At 46.7% G+C, this 24,293-nt stretch overlaps 1 protein-coding gene across 9 annotated transcripts in view; it reads right to left on the bottom strand.

Annotated features, from left to right (window-relative positions):
* Positions 1–808: 808 nt before the first annotated feature.
* Positions 809–24,293, bottom strand: part of ZNF217 (zinc finger protein 217) — a 40,085-nt gene continuing 16,600 nt past the window's right edge. For 8 of the 9 annotated variants that reach the window (XM_032350308.1, XM_032350307.1, XM_032350312.1 and 5 more), the window contains 5 exons: positions 12,460–14,237; positions 8,730–8,846; positions 6,545–7,963; positions 4,953–5,084; positions 809–3,011 (listed from right to left, as the gene is read on the bottom strand). In XM_032350308.1, coding sequence (XP_032206199.1) covers positions 4,975–5,084; positions 6,545–7,963; positions 8,730–8,846; positions 12,460–13,855 — 3,042 coding nt within the window. In that variant the 5' untranslated portion in view covers positions 13,856–14,237 and the 3' untranslated portion in view covers positions 809–3,011; positions 4,953–4,974. The remainder of the gene's footprint in view (positions 3,012–4,952; positions 5,085–6,544; positions 7,964–8,729; positions 8,847–12,459; positions 14,238–24,293) is intronic. The other variant, XM_032350315.1, reaches the window with a different exon arrangement.

Below are 24,293 nucleotides of genomic sequence, written 5' to 3'. Positions count from 1 at the left end.
ACACCTCAGCTCCAACCTACTTCAAACCTCTCAACTCAATTCACCAATCCATAGGACATACAGAGACTGGAGAAAACGGGTTAGATGAAACCACAAATATGCAACAAGCCCAAAGAAGAATGTGCAAACTTCTACAGGACGAATGACCCAGCCTCTTCAAATAAATTAAATGTTGTGTGCATGGAGGGGGAGGTAGAATACAATCGACTTTAAAAAACTAATCTTCTAGGGGTGCCTTGGTGCCCAAGTTAGCTAAGCGTCTGACTCTTGGCTTCAGCTCAGGTCCTGATCAGGGTCATGGGATCGAGCCTCGCATTGGGTTGTGCGCTTAGTGTGGGGTCTGCTTGAAATTCTCTCTCCCTCTGTCCCGCCTCCACTGCACTCATCTCTAAGGTTTTAGGATTTTAAGTGAATCTTAAAAAAACAAAAACACCATCTTCTAAACCAATTAAGTAGATCTTGTTTGGGTCCTGATTGCAACTTACAGGGAGAAGCCACTTGTAATACAACCTAATGTGGTCGTGGAGGTTGGTTACGAGGAATCATTGTCCATTTAGCCGCACGTGATCATGAAAGCCCTGCCCCGTTAGGGACGCATACCGAAGTGTTTCGGGGATAAAACTAAATCACGTCTGAGATTTGCTTTCAAACGCCAGGGCCGAAGAGGGAGGAGATGCAAAATATTGCTGGCGAGCATAGAGGATCTGCAACACTAACCTCTCTACTGCCCCAGAGGCTTAAGATTGTACTTATAAAAAATTGTATAAAAACAGAAACCAGTGACACAATAAAGACCAAAATGCAAGACTGCAAAACACCAAATCTATATTTACATCCACATATAATAACATAACTTTAAGCTGAAATATATCATAAATAAAACAAGTAATGTCTACTGTTTGACAAGTATCAACAATTAAAATAAATCAAACTGGAATGAAATAAATACATAAACAAAAATCCAACGGATTGTACCTCTATTATATGTACTGTTGTTGCAAAGGAAAAAAAAAAATACAAAACCAGTAGTATCCCAATAGTTAATACTGATAGACCAAAAACAAAAACAAACAAAAAATTTTAGAGTATAAGGGCTGTGGAAAAAAGGACATTTTACGCATTTAGAAATTCAGAAATGTAGTTAAGAAAGGAGAAATATGAAAGCCCCCAAAATTTCAGCATGGCATGAATTGACTTGTTTTCAAATAGATTTGGTGATTTTTTTTTTTTTTTTAAAGTACAGGTTTAAATTTCAGCCCTCTCTCGTATCCCCTTTTAAGATTTACATTTATAGTCACAGCAAGCCCTCTGCAACACTCATCGGATTAGGCAAAGATCAAGTCAATCATCTTGCAAAATGTGTTAATCTTCAAAAATAGACTATAAAAGTGCAAAACTATGAAAACAAAAATCTAGATTATGTACATATGGCTCAGCTTGTGAACAGGAAAAAAGGTAAATAGTGTACACTTTCCTGATACAAAGCACTTCATTGCAATGCCAGCAGACCGATCTCTAATCAGGTCTCCCTTCAACGCGGGAGTTAAGACTTCTCTGTCAAATACGCTTCGTGGTGCATAATGAAAACAAAACAAAACAAAACAAAACAAAATCAGGATTCTTTTAGGACTTTACTCTCGCTCTAACGCGTAAGGGCAGGGCAAGAAAATTTAACAGTGCAAATTTATTTTTGAAACAGTTTTCTTAATAAACTATTTTGCGGTTGCTAAACCAATGTACTGCTGAAAAAGCTCAGCCACGGACAAAGTATTAAGGGAACCAAAGTTTAAAACACCTAGCAAGCCAGCTGGTGGCTATCCCGTCTTTAAAAAACCCAAACTGCAGATGCATGGAGGAAAAACGTTGCTGCTCAAAAGAACAACCAAAAATGGGAAGACAACTGAGGTCGGGCAAAGATCCCATCTTCCCCATGACCAGAAGGCTCAGCCAGCAGTTCCTTGTTCAGAATCAACGTGTCTGTAATTGACTCGAATACGTCCACAGGTCACCCCAACGCCAGGCACAGCAAGACATCCAGATACAAACCTAAAATTTGCCCCCAAAGTTCCTGTCCTTTAAAACTGCTTCCAATGTGTCATTCGCATGTATCATTCAGCACTTCTGTTCTTTTACATACTATTAACTGAAAGCCAAACAACCTGAATTTTCCAACAGAAATGATTAATAAGATAGAAAATGGAAGTAACTCCACATACAAATCTGGTGTGTTTACTGGCCATGTGGCCACTCTGCAGAGGACACGCTTCTCTGTAAACACATACACTTCAAACCCCGACAAAGCACACCAATTCTTTCAGGAAAGGCTCGTGGCTCTGGACTCTCCCTCAGCTGACAAAATGAAATTCGCCATCAAAGGGCACCGGTTTCAGAATGGCCGACCTCAGGACAAGCAGCACACAGTCACAGAGGGTCAATACTTCCGTTAACAATTTTGTGAAGACGAGAGACTGAGGCGGATTTAACATAATACAAATCATTGGAGACATTTTTTTTTCTTTAAAAACATACATTTTAAACGAAAAGAGCACAAGTAGCAGGAACCGCTCAAAGTGACGAGCTACGTGAGAGGGAAAGTCACACACAGTATCCCAACAAGCAGGTCTAGAACTTACAATATGTACAGTTACCTGAGGTGCGAACATCATAGACTTTCTCCCCGCCCCACCCCCCAACCCAGACGGTTTCTTTCCAGCAGCGCTCAAGTAGGCCAGACACTCCTCTTCTTATTTGGTCGGTTCTAAAAAAAATATGATTCAGGGGCAAAATAGAGATTTCCAGTCTCCATTTGTGTACAACCCAACTGTTCCAACTATAGTTTTTATTGCTATTTGGTACAAAAGTGAACAGGACAACTTTACACAACCGTAGTGTTCCTGGTATGTTACATGCATGGCACCGTCAAGCTTATATTTCACGGCTTCCACCGCCAGCTCTCCCAAACGATGGACGAACTCGATTCCCGGACAGTCCGCACGCACGGCCATCGCGAGCTGCGGAAACAAAGGGTCAACACGGTTAGGATGAAACTGAGAACAGCTGAGAGAATCCACAACAAACGAGCGCCACCAACAGAACAACAGGCAGTGGGAGGGGATCGAGGCCCACAGAGAGTTCCCACTTGAGCTCAAATGTCGCCACAAAGGGGCGCCCACCTGGCTCCATGGGCAGAGCACGTGACTCCTGATCTCGGGCTTGTAAGTTCAAGTCCCGAGGTGGGTGTAGAGGAGACTTAAGAATAAAATCTTTATTTAAAAAAAAAAAAATAAGTGGCAGTGAAAATACCAGGACACCAGGACTCTACACGATGCTGTACCGTCTCAGAGACACCCGCTCCATACGGGACAGTGACCTAATGAAGATGATTTTAAGAGACTCGGAATTCCTAGCAGTTACATGGAGTCTGGCAGAGGCCAACGGTCACTGAAGAGAAACCGAAAGTTTCTAACATCGTCTGTTCCCCGAACATCTAACAAGTTTTATCAGGGATGGCCCCAGCAGGGGGTGAGGCAATAAACACCGGCGTCTCCTCTCAAGCTTGGCAGGCAGTGAAGCCGACACGCAAGCGAGGGAAACCGCCAACAGGACGGCTGGAGGGTGCTGCTGCCGAGGGACTGTGCCGTCCAGTGCAGGAAACCGGTGACAAAGGAGCGGTCCCTTGTAATCCAGACATCATTCGTTTGTTTTAATGGAGAACGGGCTTAACCCCCTTCCTGTGCCAACACTTGACTCTCGTTCTACTTTCACTGTCTGAGGGGAAAGAAGTGAGTAGAGACCCACGTGAGGCTGACGGGCCCCACGAGTGCCCCCCTAAAAACCGGAGGGAGAAATCCTGCCCTGGCCCGGGAGGCTGGCTGGCAGTCACATGACAGGACAAGGGTTTCTGCGAGAGAGAACTCAGATCTATCCATGAGCCCCAATCTCTTCAATCTACATAGAGGTAAAGGCGGCCTCGAGTAGGTCTTGTGAAACTCGGGCCACACTCGGAACGGACTAGACGACCCCGCGCACGGCTGTGACGCTGCTGCTCCAGTTTTCCGCGTCTCTACAGTTACAGACGTTTGCCGCGGGAATCAGCAAGTGAGAACGCAACTACTCCTGGCCCGGCCCCCTCCCCTCCGCACGGAGGCGGCGGCACAGAGGTTCTGAAGGAGCGCTTCAACAGGAGGGCTGGGGGAGAGGGACCCAGGCACTGGCTCAGCAGACCCAGGACAGAACCAAACAGCGTAGGCACCGCTCAAGTTACACCTCCAAGCCTTGGTACCCTCATCTGTGAAGCGCACGCAGGGCCTCCTAGCCCAACGGTCAGCAAACACCTTCTGTAAAGGGCCAGAGCGTCATTATTTTCAGCTTTACAAGCCCTGAGTTCCTTGTCACACCTACCCAGCTCTGCTAATGCGGCACCGAAGCCGCCAACAGTACAGGAACGGATGCAGCAGTGTACCAGTAAGGCTTCCTAGACAGAACCGGGTGCTAATGCCTGGCCTGGTGCCCCCTGCTGTGGGAAGGCCTGAGTGAGGTCAGGATTATAAACCCCTTCAAGGCAGAGCATAAAATAAATGCTTAGTAAATCCCAGTTGCTACTGATGTTATTGCTCCTGTCATCATCCCAGACACCCACAGACCCCGAGCCACTCCAAGTCTGGAAACACTTTAAAATTAAAATTAGGGGCACCTGAGTGACACAGTCCATTAAGCATCCTGACTCTTGGTTTCAGATCAAGTTGTGTCTCAGTCACGAGATCGAGCCCCACGTCGGGCTCCGCTGAGATTCTCTCCCCCTCCCCTTTCACCCCTCCCCACTGTGCTCTCCTGTTCTAAGATAAATAAATCTTGTTAAGTATATAAATAAAGGTAATTTTACTCTACATTCTACACGATAAACTAGGTGGTTTATTTCAATTAAGTAAAATCAACACATCATATAGGCTCACCTTTCTTACCCAAAATAGGAAATCAGGTTTTTTTGTCATTTGGTCGATAATGTGCATTCCCAATAAAATTCTCATAGTTTCTCTTTTGTAGCATGCTGCTAGACAAGTGTTGGTACGACACAGGCCTTTTTCCTGTTTGGAAAAAAAAATGTGAAAAAGTGTTTAGAATAAAGTTCAGTAACTGAGAAGGTGTTTGTGGATTGTCAGACGTCAGACAACTCTGACAATTCCGGACTGGTAATGGGACCAGATCACACCAGTTGTGTGCATGTTGCAAATTACCACTGAAACATTTTTAAGTGCCCTGAGAATATTTGCTAATACAAAATTTCAAGTCACTAAAGCTAAAATAGGGCTAAGTCCTACCCCGTCGTTAGTAAGAACTAAAAAGTCAAGACCTAGGGTTTAGGTACAGAAAAAGAAAAAAATGGTAGCATAAAGTATTTTAAACTTATGTGCATCAGAAACCAAAACTGTGGGGAAAAGGAGAAAAAAATGCTGATTTTAAAAAAGGGTTTTTCCAGGTCGCCTGGCTGGCTCAGTCAGTGGAGTGTGCAACTCTCAACCTCGGGGCTATGAATCTGAGATTAAGAATACTTAAAAATAAATTCTCTAAAAATATAAAAAAATTAAAATAAATAAATAAAAAAGAATTTTGATTTCAACACAGAGCCCAGACTCTTCAAGTTAAGGCTAAGTTTTGACTCCTAAACATTTTAAGATCTGGTAAGAAGAAAAATAGTTTTAATCAAAAAACTGCAAAAATTAGTATTCTATCACAATTTTTATGAAATTCACTGGTGTGTGTGAAAGCAATTGTTTTTTTTTAATTTGCTGTCCCTGCCAGATCAAATGGCATCAAGCTATCCTTGATAAGAGTATTGTCACCCACAGAACCCTCAATTGGAAATTAATACAAACTGAGAGGTTTCAAACAGATTTCTCTTTGGAGCTGCACACACCAGCAGGACTTACATCCGACAAAGGAAGTGGTTTCTTCAAGTCTGCCAAGTGGGAAAGGTCCTGGGACACCCTGATCTACCTCTTTACATGCCCAGGTCCGCACCACACACCCTGGAGGGAGTGCAGCCAGGAGGAAGCAGGGGCTCTGAGAACATTTCCACGCGGAGAACTCCAAAGTAAATCTACTTTAACAATTTATCCATTTCAGGGATAGGGTGTCCCTCTTCAAATGCACTTAATGTTTAACAAAGGCTAAAAATAAGGCAGCGTTGAGTCTAGAACATCCAAACTGGTCAAAAGACTGTTCACTGGGGTTCCTACACTTTCTGTTCCTGGTGGGTGGAGGGCCCATGCTCCCTGGGAAGAGGGGGGCAGGAGGGTCACTGCGAGGTGCCACCTGTTAGCACGGACACTGGCAGCCGCATACACGGCCAAGGGCCAAGGAGCCGACGTCCGGCTCCGAAGGACCTCAGCGTGGGGAGCAGAGACCTCACCCCAGCTCCGACCCCAGAATAGACCACCCCAGACCGGACGTGCCCGGGACGGTCAGTGAGGCCGGGGGCTCGTGGGGGGCTTGGAAAGCCAGTCCCCAGGCCCGGGTGGGCCCATCCCTCCGGGCCAGGGCTCACCTTCGGCGGCGGGCCCGCAGCCGAAGAGCGGCGCGGGCGAGGCGCGGGGCTTGGGCGGCAGCGCGGCGGGCGGCGGGCACACGCACTCGCCGGGCAGCAGCGACTGCAGGCCGCGCACCACGTGGTACTTGGGCAGCTCGAAGGCCCGGCGGAAGGCGGGCGCCGGCGGCTCGGCGTCGGGTCGCGGCCGCTTGGGCAGCGGCTCTCCGGGCTCGGCGGGGCGTCCGCTCTGGGGGTCGCGGCCCCGCGGTGCCCAGGGGCGCTCCGCACAGCCGTTGGCGGCGCCGGTGCCCGACGGGGCGGAGGCGCCGGGCACCCGGGGCTTGGCCTCGGGCCTCCTGCCCCTCTCCGGGAGGGCGGGCTCGGCCTGCCGGGCGGCCCCCTGCGCCCCGCCGGGCTGCGGGTGCAGGTGCTGGTGCGGCGGCCGGGGCGCCTTCAGGTTGCTGGGCGCTAAAGTGCTGGGGTCGAGCCCCGGGGGCGGCGGGGGCCTGGCGGGCGCGGCGGGGCCCGGCTTCCCGCGGTCGCGGTCTCGGTCGGCGGGCGCGGCCTTGGCAGGCGGCACGGGCGCGGGCCGGGCCCGGGGCTTGGGGAAGTGCGCCAGCGGGGCCACGTCCTTCCCCAGCAGCGCGGGCGGGCAGCCCGTGCGCCGGCTGCGCAGCAGGGACTTGCTCCGGCAGTTTTTGTGGATGTCGGGATTGTATTTGTGCTCCAGCCTCTGGTGCATCATCAAAACCTCAGGATAAAAGGTCTTGAAGGTACAAAACGGGCAGGTGATCCCTGGGATTAAACTCTTGCTCAGAGAAATGGCCGGGCAGCCGTGAAGCGCTCCGAGGGACAGGTTCAGAGGTTTCTCCTGACAGTCCCCGCCGGGCTTGTGCTTGCCGTCGGCCACCGTCCCCGCCGGCTTCTCCCTGGGGCTGCCGTCAGCACCCTGGGCCGCACTGCCGTCCACACGCGCAGGGACCCCCGCCTCCGCCCTACACGCCGGCTCCGGGGGCTGAGGGTCACCTGACGCCCTCTTCTGCAACACGTCCAAGTACGAGGGGGCAGGCGCTTTGCCCATTTTCTCAGTACTGTCATCAGTTGCATTTTTATTGAAATCCTGAGTATCTCGGTGTACTGGTGAGAGGACAGCGTTGCCCAGAACATTCTGAAAGGTAGAGGCCATCCCCTTAAGTTGCTTTGAAGGTGGGCTGCCTTTAACATCTTTGGCACCATCAAAAAATCTTTTCAAATTTTTGGTTTGCGCACCATCAGCGGCTAGTAGTGCATCTTCGGTCTCCTGGTTTTTCCCATCGGTCTTGACTTCGGCGGCAATATCGATCTGCTTGTCCTTGTGATGTCTCTCCAGGTGATACCGCAGAGACGTCTTCTGCGCTGCAGCATAGTCACAGAATTCACATTTGTATGGTTTTTCACCTGAAACAAGAAATGCCGCTGTGTCACACAAGGGGTCATGAAAAACATCAAAATCCATCTTTGGAAACTAAAATTAACTGCCAGGAGGGAATATAATATAGGGTCTTAACTTTTCCCTTCTCTCTCTACAAATCTGCATATCCAGGATTTTTCTCAAGTTGCTCACTTAATCACCCTTACTCTACTGAATACTTGAAAATGCAGATACATGTCTTCGACTTTTTTAAACATAGCACATTTTAAACTTACTTAATCTTCATCATAGCCCTATGGCACAGGGTATCATTATCCTTTTACAGCTAGAAGACCCGGCACAGAAGGGTTTAAGGACCTGCTCAGGGCTGCACAGCCAGTGAGTGGAAGAGAGACCGTTCAAGTCTGCCCAGCCTCTGGACCCGTAACTATGTTACAGCCACTTCTAAACCTAAAGAAAATACTGAATACATTCTCATTGCCTTCTAAATCCTAACAGTTAATATAGAAGAAGCTGTGGCATTAAAAAACATTGAAGAGGTTTTAATAAGATAAGAGGATACAGTAGTCAGAAACTAAGTATGAAACTAACTTCAAAACAGAAACAGTTCAAGTTACACAGACACTAACAGACTTAAAATGAGAGCTGCCATCAACATACTACACACTTACTATTAAACTATTGCAGAGGCCTAACAGAATATTTGAACAATATAAAAAGAAGCCAAGACACAAAGCTACATCGTAATTCTTTGAGCTAGTAAGAATTAAGAAAATCTAGGAAGTTCCTTACCTGTATGCGTTCTGAGATGAATATTGAGGTAATAATTTGAACGGAAAAACTTCCCACAATAACTACATTCTCTTGAGGATGTAAGATGCTTTATTTTTCCTCCATCATCATTTTTATCTTAAAGCAGAAACAAAAAATATTTCTGTAAGAAGACAGCTCAAGTACACAAGTAAGACAAGGTGACATCAAGTGTTCTTGATGGAAACTTTTTTTTGGAAAGCAGAAAATTTTTGTATCAGTGCTGGGGTACATCAGAAAGGACAGAACACACCACATGCTATTTTGAGACTGACTGAAGTTTTGGAAGCTTTTTATAACATGTGTGCCCTGTTTCTAGGTTTTGTTTTTGTTTTCTGAGTACGGCAGAATTTGGTGTCCCGGGTTCTGTCCTTCCTTTGCCTCAATCACAGGAAAGATCATAACAGACTGACATGCAAGGGCAACTTTCTGTTCTTCCAGCCATGTCTGCAACAAGCAGGAACCGGCAGACTGAAGCTGGACCTACAGACACTGGCTGGGATAACCCACTGCTTCAGGATAACTGAGTTAGAAAACTCAGCCAATTGAAACTGCCAATTTCCCCAACCACCAGGGAAAAGAAGTCTGTCTTAAGATTGGGCCAGCTACCACTAGAGGGTAGCAAGCACAACTTAATCTTTAAAGAAAATAAAAGGTCTGGGCTCTAGGTCAAATACCTAAGAAAGTTTGTCAAAATTTAGCACGTTTTGGAAAGCAAAGTGTATCATTCACAAGCACTCACATGGCCAAAAATATATGTGAGATCAATCAAAATCTGTGCCCAAATGACAAAGGCCTAAACCATATACTTCAATCTCTGCAACAACCAGGCCGGTGTATCTGGGCTGCAACACAGTCAAGGCCCGTGGGGGACACTAATGACAGGAGGATTACACCCGCCACCGCCCACCACCAGCCTCCGAAAGACCATGACATCTGCTACAGTGAAGATACCCGCTCCCATAAAAATGACTTGTTTAGAGTTCTAGATAAACCTCCTCTTACCGAAGACTATGACAGGCACCACAACGAGGACCAGGAAGTGGAGTCATCTCTTAAAATTGAGCAAAACCAAACTGGCTCTTTTGCCTTGAAAACTGTTAATTCCAACTAAAAAGGCCTCTCTTCCCTGTTCCTTCCCCCATCTAGACTATGTAGATCTAGTTTATAAATTTTAAAACGCAGCTTAGCAGCCAACCATGGGCAGCCTCCAATACAACAGACAGGACTGCATGATCCCTCACTGAACTCCCCCCACAGAAGGCATCCACCACTAACCGCCTCTAAACACCGTAAACAGGCAGAGACAACCACTCATGGCGAAGACTTAAAAAACAATCACATGAACAACCACTATTAAACCTACTATGAAGTTGAACATATAAATAACAATTTATATTGTTATAAATATACAATAAATATACAACAATAAAAACAATTGTCTTTTGATCCTAAAAGTCAATCTCAAGAAAGCCAGGTTGATAGTAAGTAAAAGGAAGATAAATCTAAACCACCACATTGTAATATGAACTTAGAAAATCAATTCTCTAAATACAGAAGGCCCAGCTTTGTCTTACAATCACACCCAACGAGCTGAATTTGAACCTACTGCAATTTCCTACTCCCTAGTATGTGTCAGGATTTATGTTATGTTGCATCATATCCAGAAAGTTATGAAATACATCTGTTTGAACATAAAGGACATAAAATGTCCACATATACCTGGTCCCTGCTCCTTGGGCATTGCCTCTGATTTTATAGTTCCTACGAGGACTGCAAACTTTTTATCAAGAGGCTGCTGAAATTATCCTTGAACCAATTATCCATGAACCAATTTTGCAAACAGAGAGAAGAAATCAGGGCAAAGAAAGGTTAAGCAACATGTAATCAGCCACAGAACAATGCAGTGGCAGAACCAGACCAAGGGCAAGTCGTGGCGCTCCCAGCTACGGGCATTCTATCCGCCTGACGACCAAGATTGCCACCTGATTCTTCTGCCCACACCACCTACTGGCAGAAGGAGACCAGCCATCTCCTTTCTTTCAGGGCAACAGGGCAGCTCACAGACCCAACCATCTCCCCATTACCGCATGTCCCTGAACGGGAATGACACTACTAGGAACCACGGTGAAGACAACAGGCCTGTGTTCAAGGCCTTTGTTCTATGAGATCATGAAGACCCTATAATGGGGTTTTCTAGATTTCTGAAGACTGCAGTATCCTAAGTGCTAAGGTTTCCTGTGTTCCCTGAAACTCAAGACATCCTAAATCCTCATCAGGAACATCATCCTTTGTGTGATGGCAAAAAGGACCTGACACTGTTTGGAGCATGAAGAGTCCAGGGTACGACGTGGTCAAATTCACCTTGAGTCTCACACCTGAGTTCGCACAAGCCAGCCGCATACCATCAAGCTACAGTCAAAGAAGGCAGCGGCGTCTGCTTCAACCAAAGACCACTTTTGTGAATGGTGACATCCCTCTTAGACTGAGTCACGTTCCCACCATTCAGTTGGGTGGCCTCAACTGGTGCAAGGACTCTTTTAACTGCCTTCAAGGAGCCAAGCCCTTTATTCAAACAAAATATTATTTAACAGACAGAAGCACCTCTGGTTCAAGTGCAGATAGGCAAGACCTAAAACACAGCGGGGGGGAATCCTCTGCCTTGGATAAGTCCCCAGGTCTCAAGAGATGAGAGGTCCCAGGGCACCTGGGTGGCTCAGTCCTTAATCGGCTGCCTTCAGCTCAAGTCATAATCCCAGGGCCCTGGGATGGAGCCCCACATCAGGCTCCCTGCTCAGCAGGCAGCTTCTTCTCCCTCTCCCACTCCCCCTGCTTGTGTTCCCTCTCTCGCTGTCTCTGTCAAATAAGTAAATAAAACCTTAAAAAAAAAAAAAGAAAAGAAAAGAAAAAGAAAGTTCCTGAGCTTCCAGCCATTATGTCCTCTAAAAGCCATTCATACAAGACAAATCTGACTGAGCACTTGAGATGCCTTTAAACCATCTTTGCTGCGTTCAGTCCTTTTATTTTACACACAAATGCTCTTAGTTCCCGAGCTGTTAACAAACACTAGCCCATCAGACATAGAGGACAGGGTACCAGGTAGCATCAGTTTCTCTAAAGATACCCTTGCTCTGGCTGAGAATCATTCCCGGTTCCTTCTGTGGCCACGAGAGCACCGTGCGGAGGAGGAAGCACAGGAGAGCTGGGTCTCGGAGCACAGGGTCGTGGGTCTACGGGTCGCATGTAAGGACAAACCCTGAAGCCAAGACCAGCATCTCTCCCCGGACGCCACGGGCACCGGGGCCACACACTCGCGGGCTGGGGGCCGACCGGCCGCGGTCGGAGGTTCCGCATCCCTGGTACCCCCCTCCCCCCGGGTGTCAGCCGCACACACACTAACACGCCCGGGACACCCAAAACTCTCCTAGACGCCGCCAGATTCCACTGGGGGCAAAACCGCCCCAGGTCGGAACCACGGCCCCGGACCGATGCGCGAGGGAGGCCGCTGTGAGGCTGGCGTGGCCTCCGGGACCAAAGACAGAGCAACAGCAGGTTCAGAGCGGGAAGAAACCCGGGTTAGAATCACGGCCCTGAGAGCTGCGGGGCTCGCGACGGGCGGAGACCCCAGGGGCCTGGGCGTCCCCCCCACCCCCGGCCGGCCCGGCCCGGCCCGGCCCGGCCCGCGATCTCTGGGACGGGCGCAGGGGCTTACCCAGATGGAGCCCCTCGGGAAGGCCGTCCTCGGAGCCGTCTTCAGAGCCGCCCTCCCGCTCGACGGCTCCGCCCTCGTCCAGGCCGGCGGGCAGGTCGGGGGAGCAGGTCCTGGGCTGCCGGCCGTCGGCGGCCATGGGGGGCGACTCGGCGTCCGCCCGGCGCTCCTTCTTGTGCACGCGCGAGTGCAGCACCAGCTGGTGGTAGGTCCGGAAGGCTTTGCCGCACTCGGCGCAGTGCGTCGGCTTCTCCTTGCTGCCCGACAGCTTCGGCTCGGCCTCCGCGGAAGGCACTTCGCCGCCGCCGGCTCTGGGCTTCTCCTTGTCCTGCGCGAGGCCGGCGCAGCCGCCGCGGCCCGCCCGGGCCTTCCCCGAGCCGTCGGCGTGGCTCTTGCCGGCGCCCCAGATCTCCAGCAGCTCCTCCTTCTCCGAGCACGAGTCGTCGTTGTCGGTGCTGCCGTCCTGGCCCGGCTGCTCCTTCACCTCGCGGCACACGGCCACCTTCCCTTTGGTCGCCAGCTGCCAGGCCTGGTAGGTGGTGAACGGGTCGAGCTGAGGTATCCATTTCGGGGGCCTGCGGCCGCTCTCGGGGTGCGAGGCGGGCCTCAGCCTCAGGAACTGCAGGAGCTCGTCCCCCGGGGGCGCCGTCCCCCCCGGCGGGGCGTCCGCGCGAGGCCCGGCGGCGGCCCCGGAAGCCGGCTCTTTGGTGTGCATTTTCCTGTGCTCGAGGAGGCTCTCCTTATTCGGAAAGAGGAAGCCACAAACCATGCAGATTTTGTAAGGAGAGGCGAGGCTCTCGGCCGCGGGCTCCTGCACCACCTCGTTGATGGTGGCCGGGCTCTCGGCGCCCTGCTGCAGGCGGCCCTTGGCGCCCGACTTGCCCGTGTGCGTCCGCATGTGGTTTTTCAGGAACCAGGGCTCCTTGAACCTTCTCCCGCACACGCTGCACCCGTACGTGAAAGAGTCCTTGTGTTTCTTCATGTGGATCTCGACGTCGAAAGCCACTCTGAAGGTCTGCCCGCACACTTCACAGCTAAATTCTTCATTTTCTTTACAATTCTTGTCCTTGGGAGGCTCTGCTCTCACTTGACTTTTATCGAGGGGACTGAGATACTCCGCTTCCACGCGCAGGACCGCGGGCTCACAGAGGATCGGCCGATGTTGCATTAAGACGTGTTTGTTAAGGTCTTCTGAGTGTGTGAAGGTCTGATTGCAAAACATGCAGTCCAAGGGCATATATCCTTCTATTTGGATTATGTTTTTCTCCTGCGTCGCTCTGAAAGGAACGGTGCTGGTCCCTTTTATCGACACGGCATCATCCAGCTCCGTCTGGGTGCCAAGAGGACTGCCGATCACTTCTGGTCCATCCATATACACCAACAGGGACTGAGTTGGCATGTTTCCTGGCACTTTAGGATTGTATATAAAATTAGAATCCGGTGGAGGAATTTCTGGAATTGGGATAAGGCCACTTGTAAGACTTGTCACTCACACCCCCAGCAGCCCTGCACTTAGCACTAGAACAAATATTTGTTGTAAAAGTTCAAACGAAAGTATATATTCCTGCAGCTTCTTATCTTCAGAAGTCATAGGAAGCTCGGTGACAGAGCCTCTCACTGGTTCTTTCCACACACAAGGCAGACAGACTCCCCAACGCTTTGATTCAAATATGAGTCAGCACAAAGCATTAATTCTCTTTGTCTCCACTGAGTGAGTGATTCAATTGAGCAAGAAGTCAATTCAAGTCCCCAGCAACCTGGAGACAAGGGATTTCCAAAACCTAGAGGGGGAAAAAAAACACAGAAATGGTTAGCTGCAGCCAGGGGAAAGAGAAGCCTGGTGTGGACGAGTCACAGCTGGTCCGCTTGGAGCAGTTAGAAGGCACCCAGGTCATCTGCAGCTCTGTTAACCAATACAGTGCGTGTCCCACACGCTAGTTAATTAAATCATTAGCATTTTATCCAGTCAGTACACTTAGCAAATCGCTAGATTTTCATCCAGTTAAGAAACTTAACACGTGGTCCTTGGAAGATTTCAATCTATAATGTAAAGATTCAGAGCAGAAACTGTTAAATTCAACAGAATACATAGTAAATGCCAACACTACCAGTCACATGTGTATCCTTATAAACAGACACCGACTGCGAAAAATGACAATTACAGCACTTGAAGTAAAACTTTAAAAGCCAGAACTTCCAACTGTCTTACTTACAGTCAAGAAACACGAATGCCAAAATGCACCTTTGAAGCTTACGCATGCGCCTGCCAACACACACACACACAAAACACAGGAACCTTCCCCAAAATCCATGTTCAATGACTACAGAACACCTCGGGATAATGCTCATCTTGGCCAAGAGAAACCTTCCTCATTTTGGCTCACAGATATTCTAACCCTCAACCAACCGGCTGCCCAAATTCCCAGTTTGCTTGTAACAACTTTCTGCCTTCAACAAACCTCAGGGTTGGGCTTCCCTGTCCACACAATAAATAAGAAAATACATACACAAAGCTACTTTGTGAATATACACTTTAAATAAAATCCTCCACACCACCAGCTCGACATGGCTCAGTCTTCAATCAGAAAACGGGTCCTCCCGTTTTTTTTACCCACCTTTCCCAGTACGCACTGGCCCGCTGAAAAATGGACTATGACTCTATTTAGCTCTGCAGACTAAGATTTAGAAGCTAATTTTCATTCTTGAAGAAGAATTAACCTCCAAAAATCCAATACCACCCCCCCCAACACCTTTCTGGCAAGCACAGAATTGGTTTTTAAAATTTCTCAACTACTTTAACTGAGGTCTGTTCATTCTCCCCAGCAAAACAAAAAGACTTGCAAACTACTCCCACCACCTTCAGCTTTACTTTCTTCTCTCCACTTCCTCAAAGAGCAAGGGCCTCTAGGCTCAGAAGACAAGGAAACATTTCTTCCCCTTCTTTACACTCATAATACAAGAAAATTCTCATGCCCCTTGCTATCTTTAGTTTTGAATAAACCCGATCTTTAACATTAAGCTTTTCTAAATAAGACTGCAGATCAAAGATTAGGGCAAAGAAAGAACATACTGAAGTGTTTTATCTTAACTTCTGGGTCTTTTGTTGTAATCACAATGGAGGATAAAACACTGGGGCTGGCTACCAGCTTGGTGGGAAATAACAGAACACTCCAGAGACCTGAGTTCTAGTTCTGCCTAAGTCACAGCCTTCAAGCTGTCACCACCATATAGCCCATCTTGATCTACTTGATGGAGATGATTAAATGACAAGATCATCCTTGAGGGTTCCAAATCTCTGTGGTTCTGGGGGGTAGGTCTACATTATGGACAGACCTAATTTAGGATTCTATGCAGTCATTTATTCATTATACAAATATTTACTGGTTGCCAGCATACCAGGTAATACTTTACCTGAAGAAATTAACAGTACATATTCTAGAAAAGCCAGCTCTCAAACTAGACAACATTGTTTTCACCGGCTGACAGCTATATGAAAAACAGAAACAGCTCAACAAGTTCTCCACCAAGTACACATATAAATTTCAATTTGAATAAAGGCTGTCCTCCATTTGAGGCGCTTTCTATTTTTTGGTTGCAAAATAGCTCTTTAAAAAATGAAACAATGGCAATAGGGAGCAGTCAAGTTTTTGTTTTTTGGGTTTTTTTACTACCCTAATTTGCCAAAATCCAAGTCAGTCCTCAGTATAATCTTTTTCTTTTAAGAAATTCTACTACTCTGTGTATTTTAAATTTGGGGGAACTCCAGTTTTCTACAGATAATCTTTCCCAAAAAGACACCGATCCTAAACTCAGTCTCTGAATGAGAAACATGATGTGGGTACATCCCTATTATGTATTTCCCACCCAGGGTAATGCCATGTAACTGGAAATGCCTGACTTCGATAAACAGTTCAGTTTCCATTTTTATCTCTGAAATGCTCCAATATCTGAGTAAAAAGGAAGTCATCATCAGCTTCTAGCACAAGACCTGAAAGATTAGTAAAGGAGGCACAGTGAGGGGAAAAAAAAAGAAAAAAAAAAATCACAGAAAGAAGAGCTTCAGTTTGCCCTTCATTGTGTGGGTGAGGGACGGGTGAAGGCCCGGAGCTGAGGAGAGGACGCCCTGCGCCAGGCACCACGGAAGCACTTCTCCCTCAAGGGAAGCTTCTGGCACAGATTCTGATGGTCATTAAGTGTGCACACAACTGTCCTGGGCACTAGACTGCATTGGGTCAAAGCCATCTTTACTGCTCGCTCAAGACAGGAAAATCCTGGGGACACCTGGGTGGCTCAGTTGGTTAGGCAGCTGCCTTCAGCTCAGGTCATCATCCCGGCGTCATGGGATCGAGTCCCACATCGGGCTCCTTTCTCTGCGGGGCGCCTGCTTCTCCCTCTGACTCTGCCTGCCACTCTGTCTGCCTGTGCTCGCTCTCGCTCTCTGACAAATAAATAAATAAAATCTTAAAAAAATTAAAAAATTAAAAATTTTTAAAAAAAATTAAAAAAAAAAAAAAAAAAAAGACAGGAAAACCCTGGGCCAGTCCTTTGGAGTAAGAGCCCAGGAGGAGAGACCCTGTGGACCATGTTCGCTGCTAGCCCCTCCTGCCTAGAAGGGGTCTCTGCACGGGGTCAGGCCCTCAAGAAGCCCCTAGTGACTAAATGAACAAACAGTGTACGTGGTCAGCACAGGGGTAGAGTCAATATTGCCCATCTCTGGCCACAGTCACCAACCATAACTCGGCTGATATTAAAATTAACTCGAGGGTTCATCAGACCTTCTACCACCTGGCTTGCTCTCTATTGGTGCCATCTAATACGCCATTCTCTGCAGTTTCAAGGGTATAATAAAAAATAATCGTATTTAATCACACCACGAAGTTGACCCGCACAAGCAACACCGCATCATTCGGATTTAAAACTGCTCTCCTTCCTGACCCACCGGAACAGAAATGCAGGACAAGCTGGGGAAATCTCTGAGAGCAAACGCCTTCAACTCTTAACTTTAGAAACTGAATGCAGACTAAACACTTCCTTAACCTATAAACCAATTATCTACATCACTTAAAACCAATCTGCTAACAAAATCTAAAATCTTTTAGAGTGATTGCAATAACAAAGACTTTAATACTAACAAAACTTACCAAAAAATAGACATTCTGATCTAATTACGGTTAATAACAACCATGCCAGGCGAGTCAAGTGAGCACCCACACAGCCGTCCCTGAGCCCTCGGCGTCTCCAGGGGGAGCCCACAGAAGCCAACCACACAGCAAGACGATGCTGGCAGGGAAGTTGTCTTCGCGGAAGAACAGGAGGGAGCAGGGCGAGATCATAATCCAACCCCTACAATCTAAATGCGTTTAGAGTGCAGAAAAGTCAGCGTGCGGAAACACACTAGGCTAACTGAAAAGCAGCTGGCAGCAATGTTTTTCAATGTTTAAAAAAATGCTCTTAAACCTTTACTCAGGTAAATGATAGCACTTAACCTTCAGGCATAAGCTCCAGGCACCAGAGGCAATAACCAGTATAGCCTCATATTCTGAAAGAATGCGAGGGCTGACTTGATATTGTGATCACTTCAAAAGAGACTTTTTAAAGAAAAATTGACAACCACAATCTTTGAAAAAAGGTAGGAACCATATTATCAGTGCCTGAAACAGAAGTCTAATGCTCTCTAGGCCATGTCTCCTGGTGGTGGTGGTTTTTGTTTTGTTTTGTTTTGTTTTTTAAGGCAGATACTCGTTTTTAAGTAAAAGCTCCTGTGAATTCTGCACCACCTCTAGATTCTGAAATTAGGAAATAGTATACATTATACAATGCTTAATGAAAAACTCACACTTTGTGCTGGAGCACAACAAATGAGAAGTCAATGCCACCTTGCTGACGACTGCTGTGACTTGGGAACAGTTCTTTCGTCCACATGTACTCACGCGGTTAACCTTCAGAGACTGCACAGGCTCTACTTAGCTGAACAGGTCATCTCACATCTTTCTGATATGGCATATTTATTACCCTATTATAGAGCCATAGGAATTCAAAGGCCTCAAAAACTGACAAAAAGACGTAAAAATCCCATTTATAATCAAGTCATTTGCTGCATTCCTGCAAATCTACATTCTCCCTCTGAGTTACTTAAGTGTCCAAATAAATGATCATTAAAATATTTAACCCAAACGAACTGCTGGTCTCTGGCCAATTCATTTGTACCCTTTAAGCAGCAAAATTATCTCCAAGATCTGGTCAGGAAACTTAGTTTTTCTATAAATGTTCCTTCTGAAGGTCACACATACCCTTTTTTGTCTTAATCCAACAAGTGGAGAGAACTGCACATAGAAAGCCACAGCGCAATCCAAACCTGTAACTTTAAATCCTTCAACCCTATTTCAAGGAAATCACCAAGGTCACACCCATGAACTAAATGGTCAACCCAACTTTCCTAATATAGCTGTGGAAAGATGCTGAAAAGTTCAGTGAGAGAAAAAGATTAAAATACTCAGAAGTTTACATTCAACATCACAATCTCAACTACCCAAAAGCAAATGACTGTTCAAAGGCAAAGCTTGGGGGCAGATCCTACCGAACAGACTCATTTTCTTGAAACTTAGAAAGAGCTCAGTCCTAAAAACGATTAGAGACCAAAGTACTGTAAAAAAATGTAATCACATTTGTATATTTGATTGTCCTCATTAAAAACGCTGCCTGATTCATTCCAAATCAATTAAGGTCAGTTAAATGATCTTAATGTGAACTTGAAGCACCACATATTAGTTTTAGTTTCGGTATTATCAATACTAACAGATACTGTGGTCTGTAAACTGGCTTTTCAAAATTCCATCCTGACCGGAAAAAGAGAAGTCTAAGGGAAATGAATAAAAAAAGACTTTTCATTAAGCAAGATGAAGCCCGGCTCTCTCTGAGGTTCCACTACTGCTCCTTAACCAGGACTACCTTTAAAGCTTTGAAAAGATTTCACACAGGACAACTGCACCAAAGAGGGATTTCACAAACTGAAACAGAAAACTCTTCTTTCTTTACCTGTATTCTCTCGCCCTCCACAAGGAGGGAGCGCACACGCGCGGATAACTGTACATACAGATAAACACTTTTAAGCAGCTTGCTACACCACCAACCTACATACCTACAGCTCCTTCTCCACAGGGCCCAATGGGGAGTGTTCTTAATTATACCCCATTTAACTAACCAGATTAAATATAAACATGGGCACTGCCTTTTTCGGCAGGAGCTCTTTCTTTAGCAACATTTAAATATTGCCCTCACTATCTCTGTTGAGTAAATAACTCTAGTTGTAGGTCTGGCTGTTTTAAGCCACCTGTTTGCTTTCAAAATTAAGGGGGAAAACTCTCCTTTCAATTCATCCATATAATCACCGTTAAGGAGACTTATATACTCAACTGAAAACACAGCTTATCTGCAGATTTAAAAAAAAAAAAAAAAAAAACCCAAAACACTTCTTCTGGTGTAACTGACCTGTTCTGAGGTTATCCTGATTGGACACAGGTAGGAGAAAGAAAAACACGTAGTTCTCCTAATGCTGATACAAGAACAAAAGAGATCCAGACTCCCAACCTCCAGTCCAACCAGAACTGCATTTTAAGTCCACGAGGCTTCCTGACACGCAAGAAACTAATGGACAAACAATACACAAACCCCTAACGAAGCCATTACAGAACTGGCACCCGACTCCAGGGTCCTGGGGCTCCTCTGCACCGAGTGAAGGAATGTGGTAAAAACAACTTAGGTAAAGCCTGAAGAACAAAAGCTGAGGAATTTAAACTGATTCTGTCAATTTAACTTACCCAGCTGTCTCTTCGGGTTTAGTAATTTTATTTCTCAACTTTATCATAAAATTACCAAACTGGCCCCTAATTTCCAGTAACTCAGTTATGTAGTTACCCTGGGCAGGAAGTAATGGGGATGTTAAGAACAGTCAGTCAACAAATGTTCAAATGTAAAGTTGTTAATGAGCATTCCAATGTTAAGCATAAAAGGGCAGTTTGTGGCGGCAGCTGGCTGCCAGGGGCTGCCCCACTGTTTATCTGGAAGATAACTTTATACAAGAATTGAGCTCGCTCATCATGAAGGGCAGATTTTGGGAAAAGATGGTCCCTGTCCCACTTCCTCAGAATCCGGACTTCTCTCTGCCCTCACGGTCTCAGTTCAAAATCCCATGCCCCACAGGCCACTCTAAATTTGCCTAACTCTGCTGCCGGCTGGAGAAAAACACTCCAGATCACCTTTTTCCTAAAAGCCAACACTTGAGAAGCAGACTACACTGCCCCCCAAAAAGGAGGCCTTTTGGTTGTAATGATCAAGCTTCCCTCTCCCGGATTTCAGAAATTTCCTGCTGTCTTTGTGTAATTCCTTCTTTCTTCCACGTGCATTTAAACTGGTTAACACCCCTCCCCCGCCCGCCCCCCCTCCACGCATCGGGAGATGGGGTGTACAAATCGAGACTCCCCCACAGCCTCAAGTTTAGTTTACATGCTGTAACTAAACCCTTCCCTATTTAGAGCGTTTAATGTGACTGGGATTTCTTTCCTTTCAGCTCAGTAGCTGTTCTGTAAACACCTTCCAGGTTTTTATTTGTAACACCTCAGCAACCTGAAAACGGTTCTGTGTGTTCCAAAGGTAGTCGTTTCAATTCAAATCTCATTACACTGATTTTATTCTAGTGGAATACACCTCAGCTTATCCAACGGTCTCAGATGTCCCGTTCCTACTGTACAATTCTGAAGCTTGAAAATATATAGCCATTGTTCAGGACTTTGGCTTCCACTTTCCAATTCATTTGCTAAGCATACGGCTACGAGGTTACACTCAAATAGGAAATTAGCAATGAACCATTTAAAATAAGTCATCCCCAGCAACCTCAGAAACCCTGACATGCAGGCCAGACTTAGCATACGTTGAGATGGAACATTCTCAACTGAACTTGGTCTTTGAGCAAATGGAAACAAAGCTTCACTTGGAACATAAAAATGGCCCAATCATTTACAGTCCTCAGAGAGTCCGATAAAAGTATCTCTTTTTTTCAAGTAGTAGACAGTACACAGTCAAGAGTCATTAGTACTACTCCAAAGTTCTTATGCACCAATATCATGTTTGTGACAACTGTGAGAAAAGCATGTAATTTTATAAAGTGGGAAAACAGCCCATCTTTTGGGACCCCCAAGGCTCTAATCAAGAGTCTCAGAATTAAGAGTGCTCCAGGGTTGGGAAAAGGCAGCCCTGCTGTGGCAAAAACATGCCATTTCATCATAAACGTTGTTAAAAGAGAGAAAAGTGATTATCTGAAATGAGGAGAGAGGGACTCCGTCACTGCCAGGCCATTATACCCCTTAATTATTTCATCAGTTTGTAAGTGACTTGATGATTAAGTCTTATTTTCTGATTTCCTCTTTAAAGGTCCACTGGAAGGGAACCAGGGGCTGCTATTCCTCCCAGAAGTTCCTCTGCCAAAAATGGAGGCTTACAAAGAGAATGCAAATCTACCTCCACCTTCAAAGTAAAGGCAAAGTCAAACCCTCCTCGCTTCCCGCCTCCCTCCTCTTCCCTCCGCTACCTGGTGGGGGCGGGGGGGGGGGGGGGGACAAGCTGTTATCTCAACAGATTTTTCAGGGTGAAGGGGGCAAAGTATTTTCTACAAATTTTATCGAAGTGGTGTATTAGTTCCTTTTTTTGATTAGGAAGTGAAAGGGAATAATATGAACCCAAGACAACTGCTAAACTTCACTCTTACAAGTTATTAAAAACAGCAAAGGTCAAACTGCAAAGTGTTAGAAGGTGCTGTGAAGATAAAAAAGGACTGAATGAAGCTGTATACTAAAGAAAAGTCTGTGTCCTTCAACTGGAAAAGTCATAATCCTCCTCCACTTCCTCCTCCAGCACGCAAACCAAGGTGGGGTCTGAAGGAGCAGCCTTCCTCCTCACACCAAATAATTAAAATTCCAAACAATCAGATTATTAACCCTATTCCAACAAACAAGCCAAATAAATTGTAAATTTGTGTCGTGCCTACTGACAACAGGATTTTTAAATAAATCACTCTGCCTCTTTGAACTTAATACTTATATAACTGATGGGGGGGGGGGGTGGCAGCAATTTGGGGTGGGAGGGGTTTGACCTCACTGAAACACCAGGATTAAAAACACACACTACTAGAGTCTTTGGGACACTGAACAAAAACAGTATCTAAAATAAACATGACTTCTCAGAAAAAGTCATCTACCATTAAGGACACACCTTAAAAGTTCTTAGCACACATTAACTAAGCAAGCACAAACTAGTGGTTTGACTGCTGTATTTTTCAGACAAAAAGCAATTAGATTATTACTCTGCACTTGTCACTGCAAACACTGAAGGCTTTTTAGAAACTCTAGATTATTCATTCTCAAAGTATTATAGAATTTAGCATTTCAACTCTTATTTGGTATCAATCAAGGCATCCATCCTGGGGTAGGAGGGGAGTACAGTAAAAGAACATTTTTAAATGTACTTCTTTAACACATACAAAAGAGAAGGTGCGAGGCCTCCCAAGACCCCTACCTAGTTGCCAGGCCTGGCAGGCAGCTGTTGTTACCCTGCCTTTTCTTTTGTTGAGCTTAATCTCATGTCAACTCATTCAACCAACTCAAAAGCGATGAAGACATAATTGAATCAACCTGAACTAAATCAGACCTAGGCTTCTTAAAACACACAGCTTAATGGTTCCAAACGATCTAGAAAGCTAGGAAACCAGCTAATATGTAGCATGTAGTGGTCAGTACTACACGACCCCAAACTGGCCCAAGGACCACCGCAACAGACTTGCATCTAATATAGGTTTAGGAATGTTCCTGCCGATGCCTCAAGCCCTATAGGCTGATTCAGAAAGATAAATTGGGACTCACGGAATTTCAAAGAAGAACACACCAAAGACTTAAACTTTTAAGTGACTACTCTTTTCTTGGGGGGGGGGGGGAGAGAAAATAAAGTTTCTACTCCAAGTGTAAGCAAGCCACTGGGGGTCCCAGAAGTGGCCACTGGTGGCTCTTTCCTGTTCCTGTAACTAAACCTTTAGGAAAAGTCCCCGCCTGCCCACCCCACCCTACCCCACCCCCATCCCACCCGCCCAAGAATGCGGCTTCCCGTCCTCGGTGGCCCTTCCCTGAATCCCAAAAAATGTGGGTTCCAACCCAGACCTGAACGTCTGTCCGGATCATAGGCGCAGGTACCTGCCTGCACACCCCACAGGCCAGGTCTTGCCCCCACCCGTGCAGGACAGCCCAGGCCGCCCCAAATCCGGCCTCCAGGGCCCCCAGCAGCGCGTCCTCCTCTCCCCCTCCCCATCCCGTGCCGCTCGCATTTTGGGGCCAAAGCAAGAGAGAAGAGGGCTCTACATCTGAAACTGCGCCGTTTCGCCACTCAGCGCCTCCTGGCAGAAACTTCCCTTTTAAAAAAAAGAAAGAAAGAAAGAAAGAAACACTTAGAGGCGAACATTTCAATCCTTCCTGCCCTTTAGTTACTAGTTCTGCTTCCAGTTGGCTTCGGGACGCCAACTAGAAGCGAGAGTTACACAGATACTCTTTAAGCGTTTAAGGGCTATTTAAAAAGTTTCAAAAAATCTTTAAAATTAAAGGGGGAGGGGGAATACACCTTATCACACACATCTAGGAAACGCAGCCCGTGCACCGCCAGCTCAGGGATGGGCAGGAGACAGGACTCCCGGGGACGGATTTTGGGGGCGCCGGGGGGTTTGCTGGGGTGCGCTTTGGGGTCCGCGGCGACGCCAAGCCCCTCCCTCGGTCCCTGTAGACGCGCCCTCCGCCCGGCCCGTG

This window comes from Mustela erminea, chromosome 7, assembly GCF_009829155.1.
Source record: "Mustela erminea isolate mMusErm1 chromosome 7, mMusErm1.Pri, whole genome shotgun sequence".
NCBI classification, from domain to species: domain Eukaryota; kingdom Metazoa; phylum Chordata; class Mammalia; order Carnivora; family Mustelidae; genus Mustela; species Mustela erminea.
Note: the sequence above shows the minus strand (reverse complement) of the source record. Positions and strands in the feature narration are given on the sequence as shown.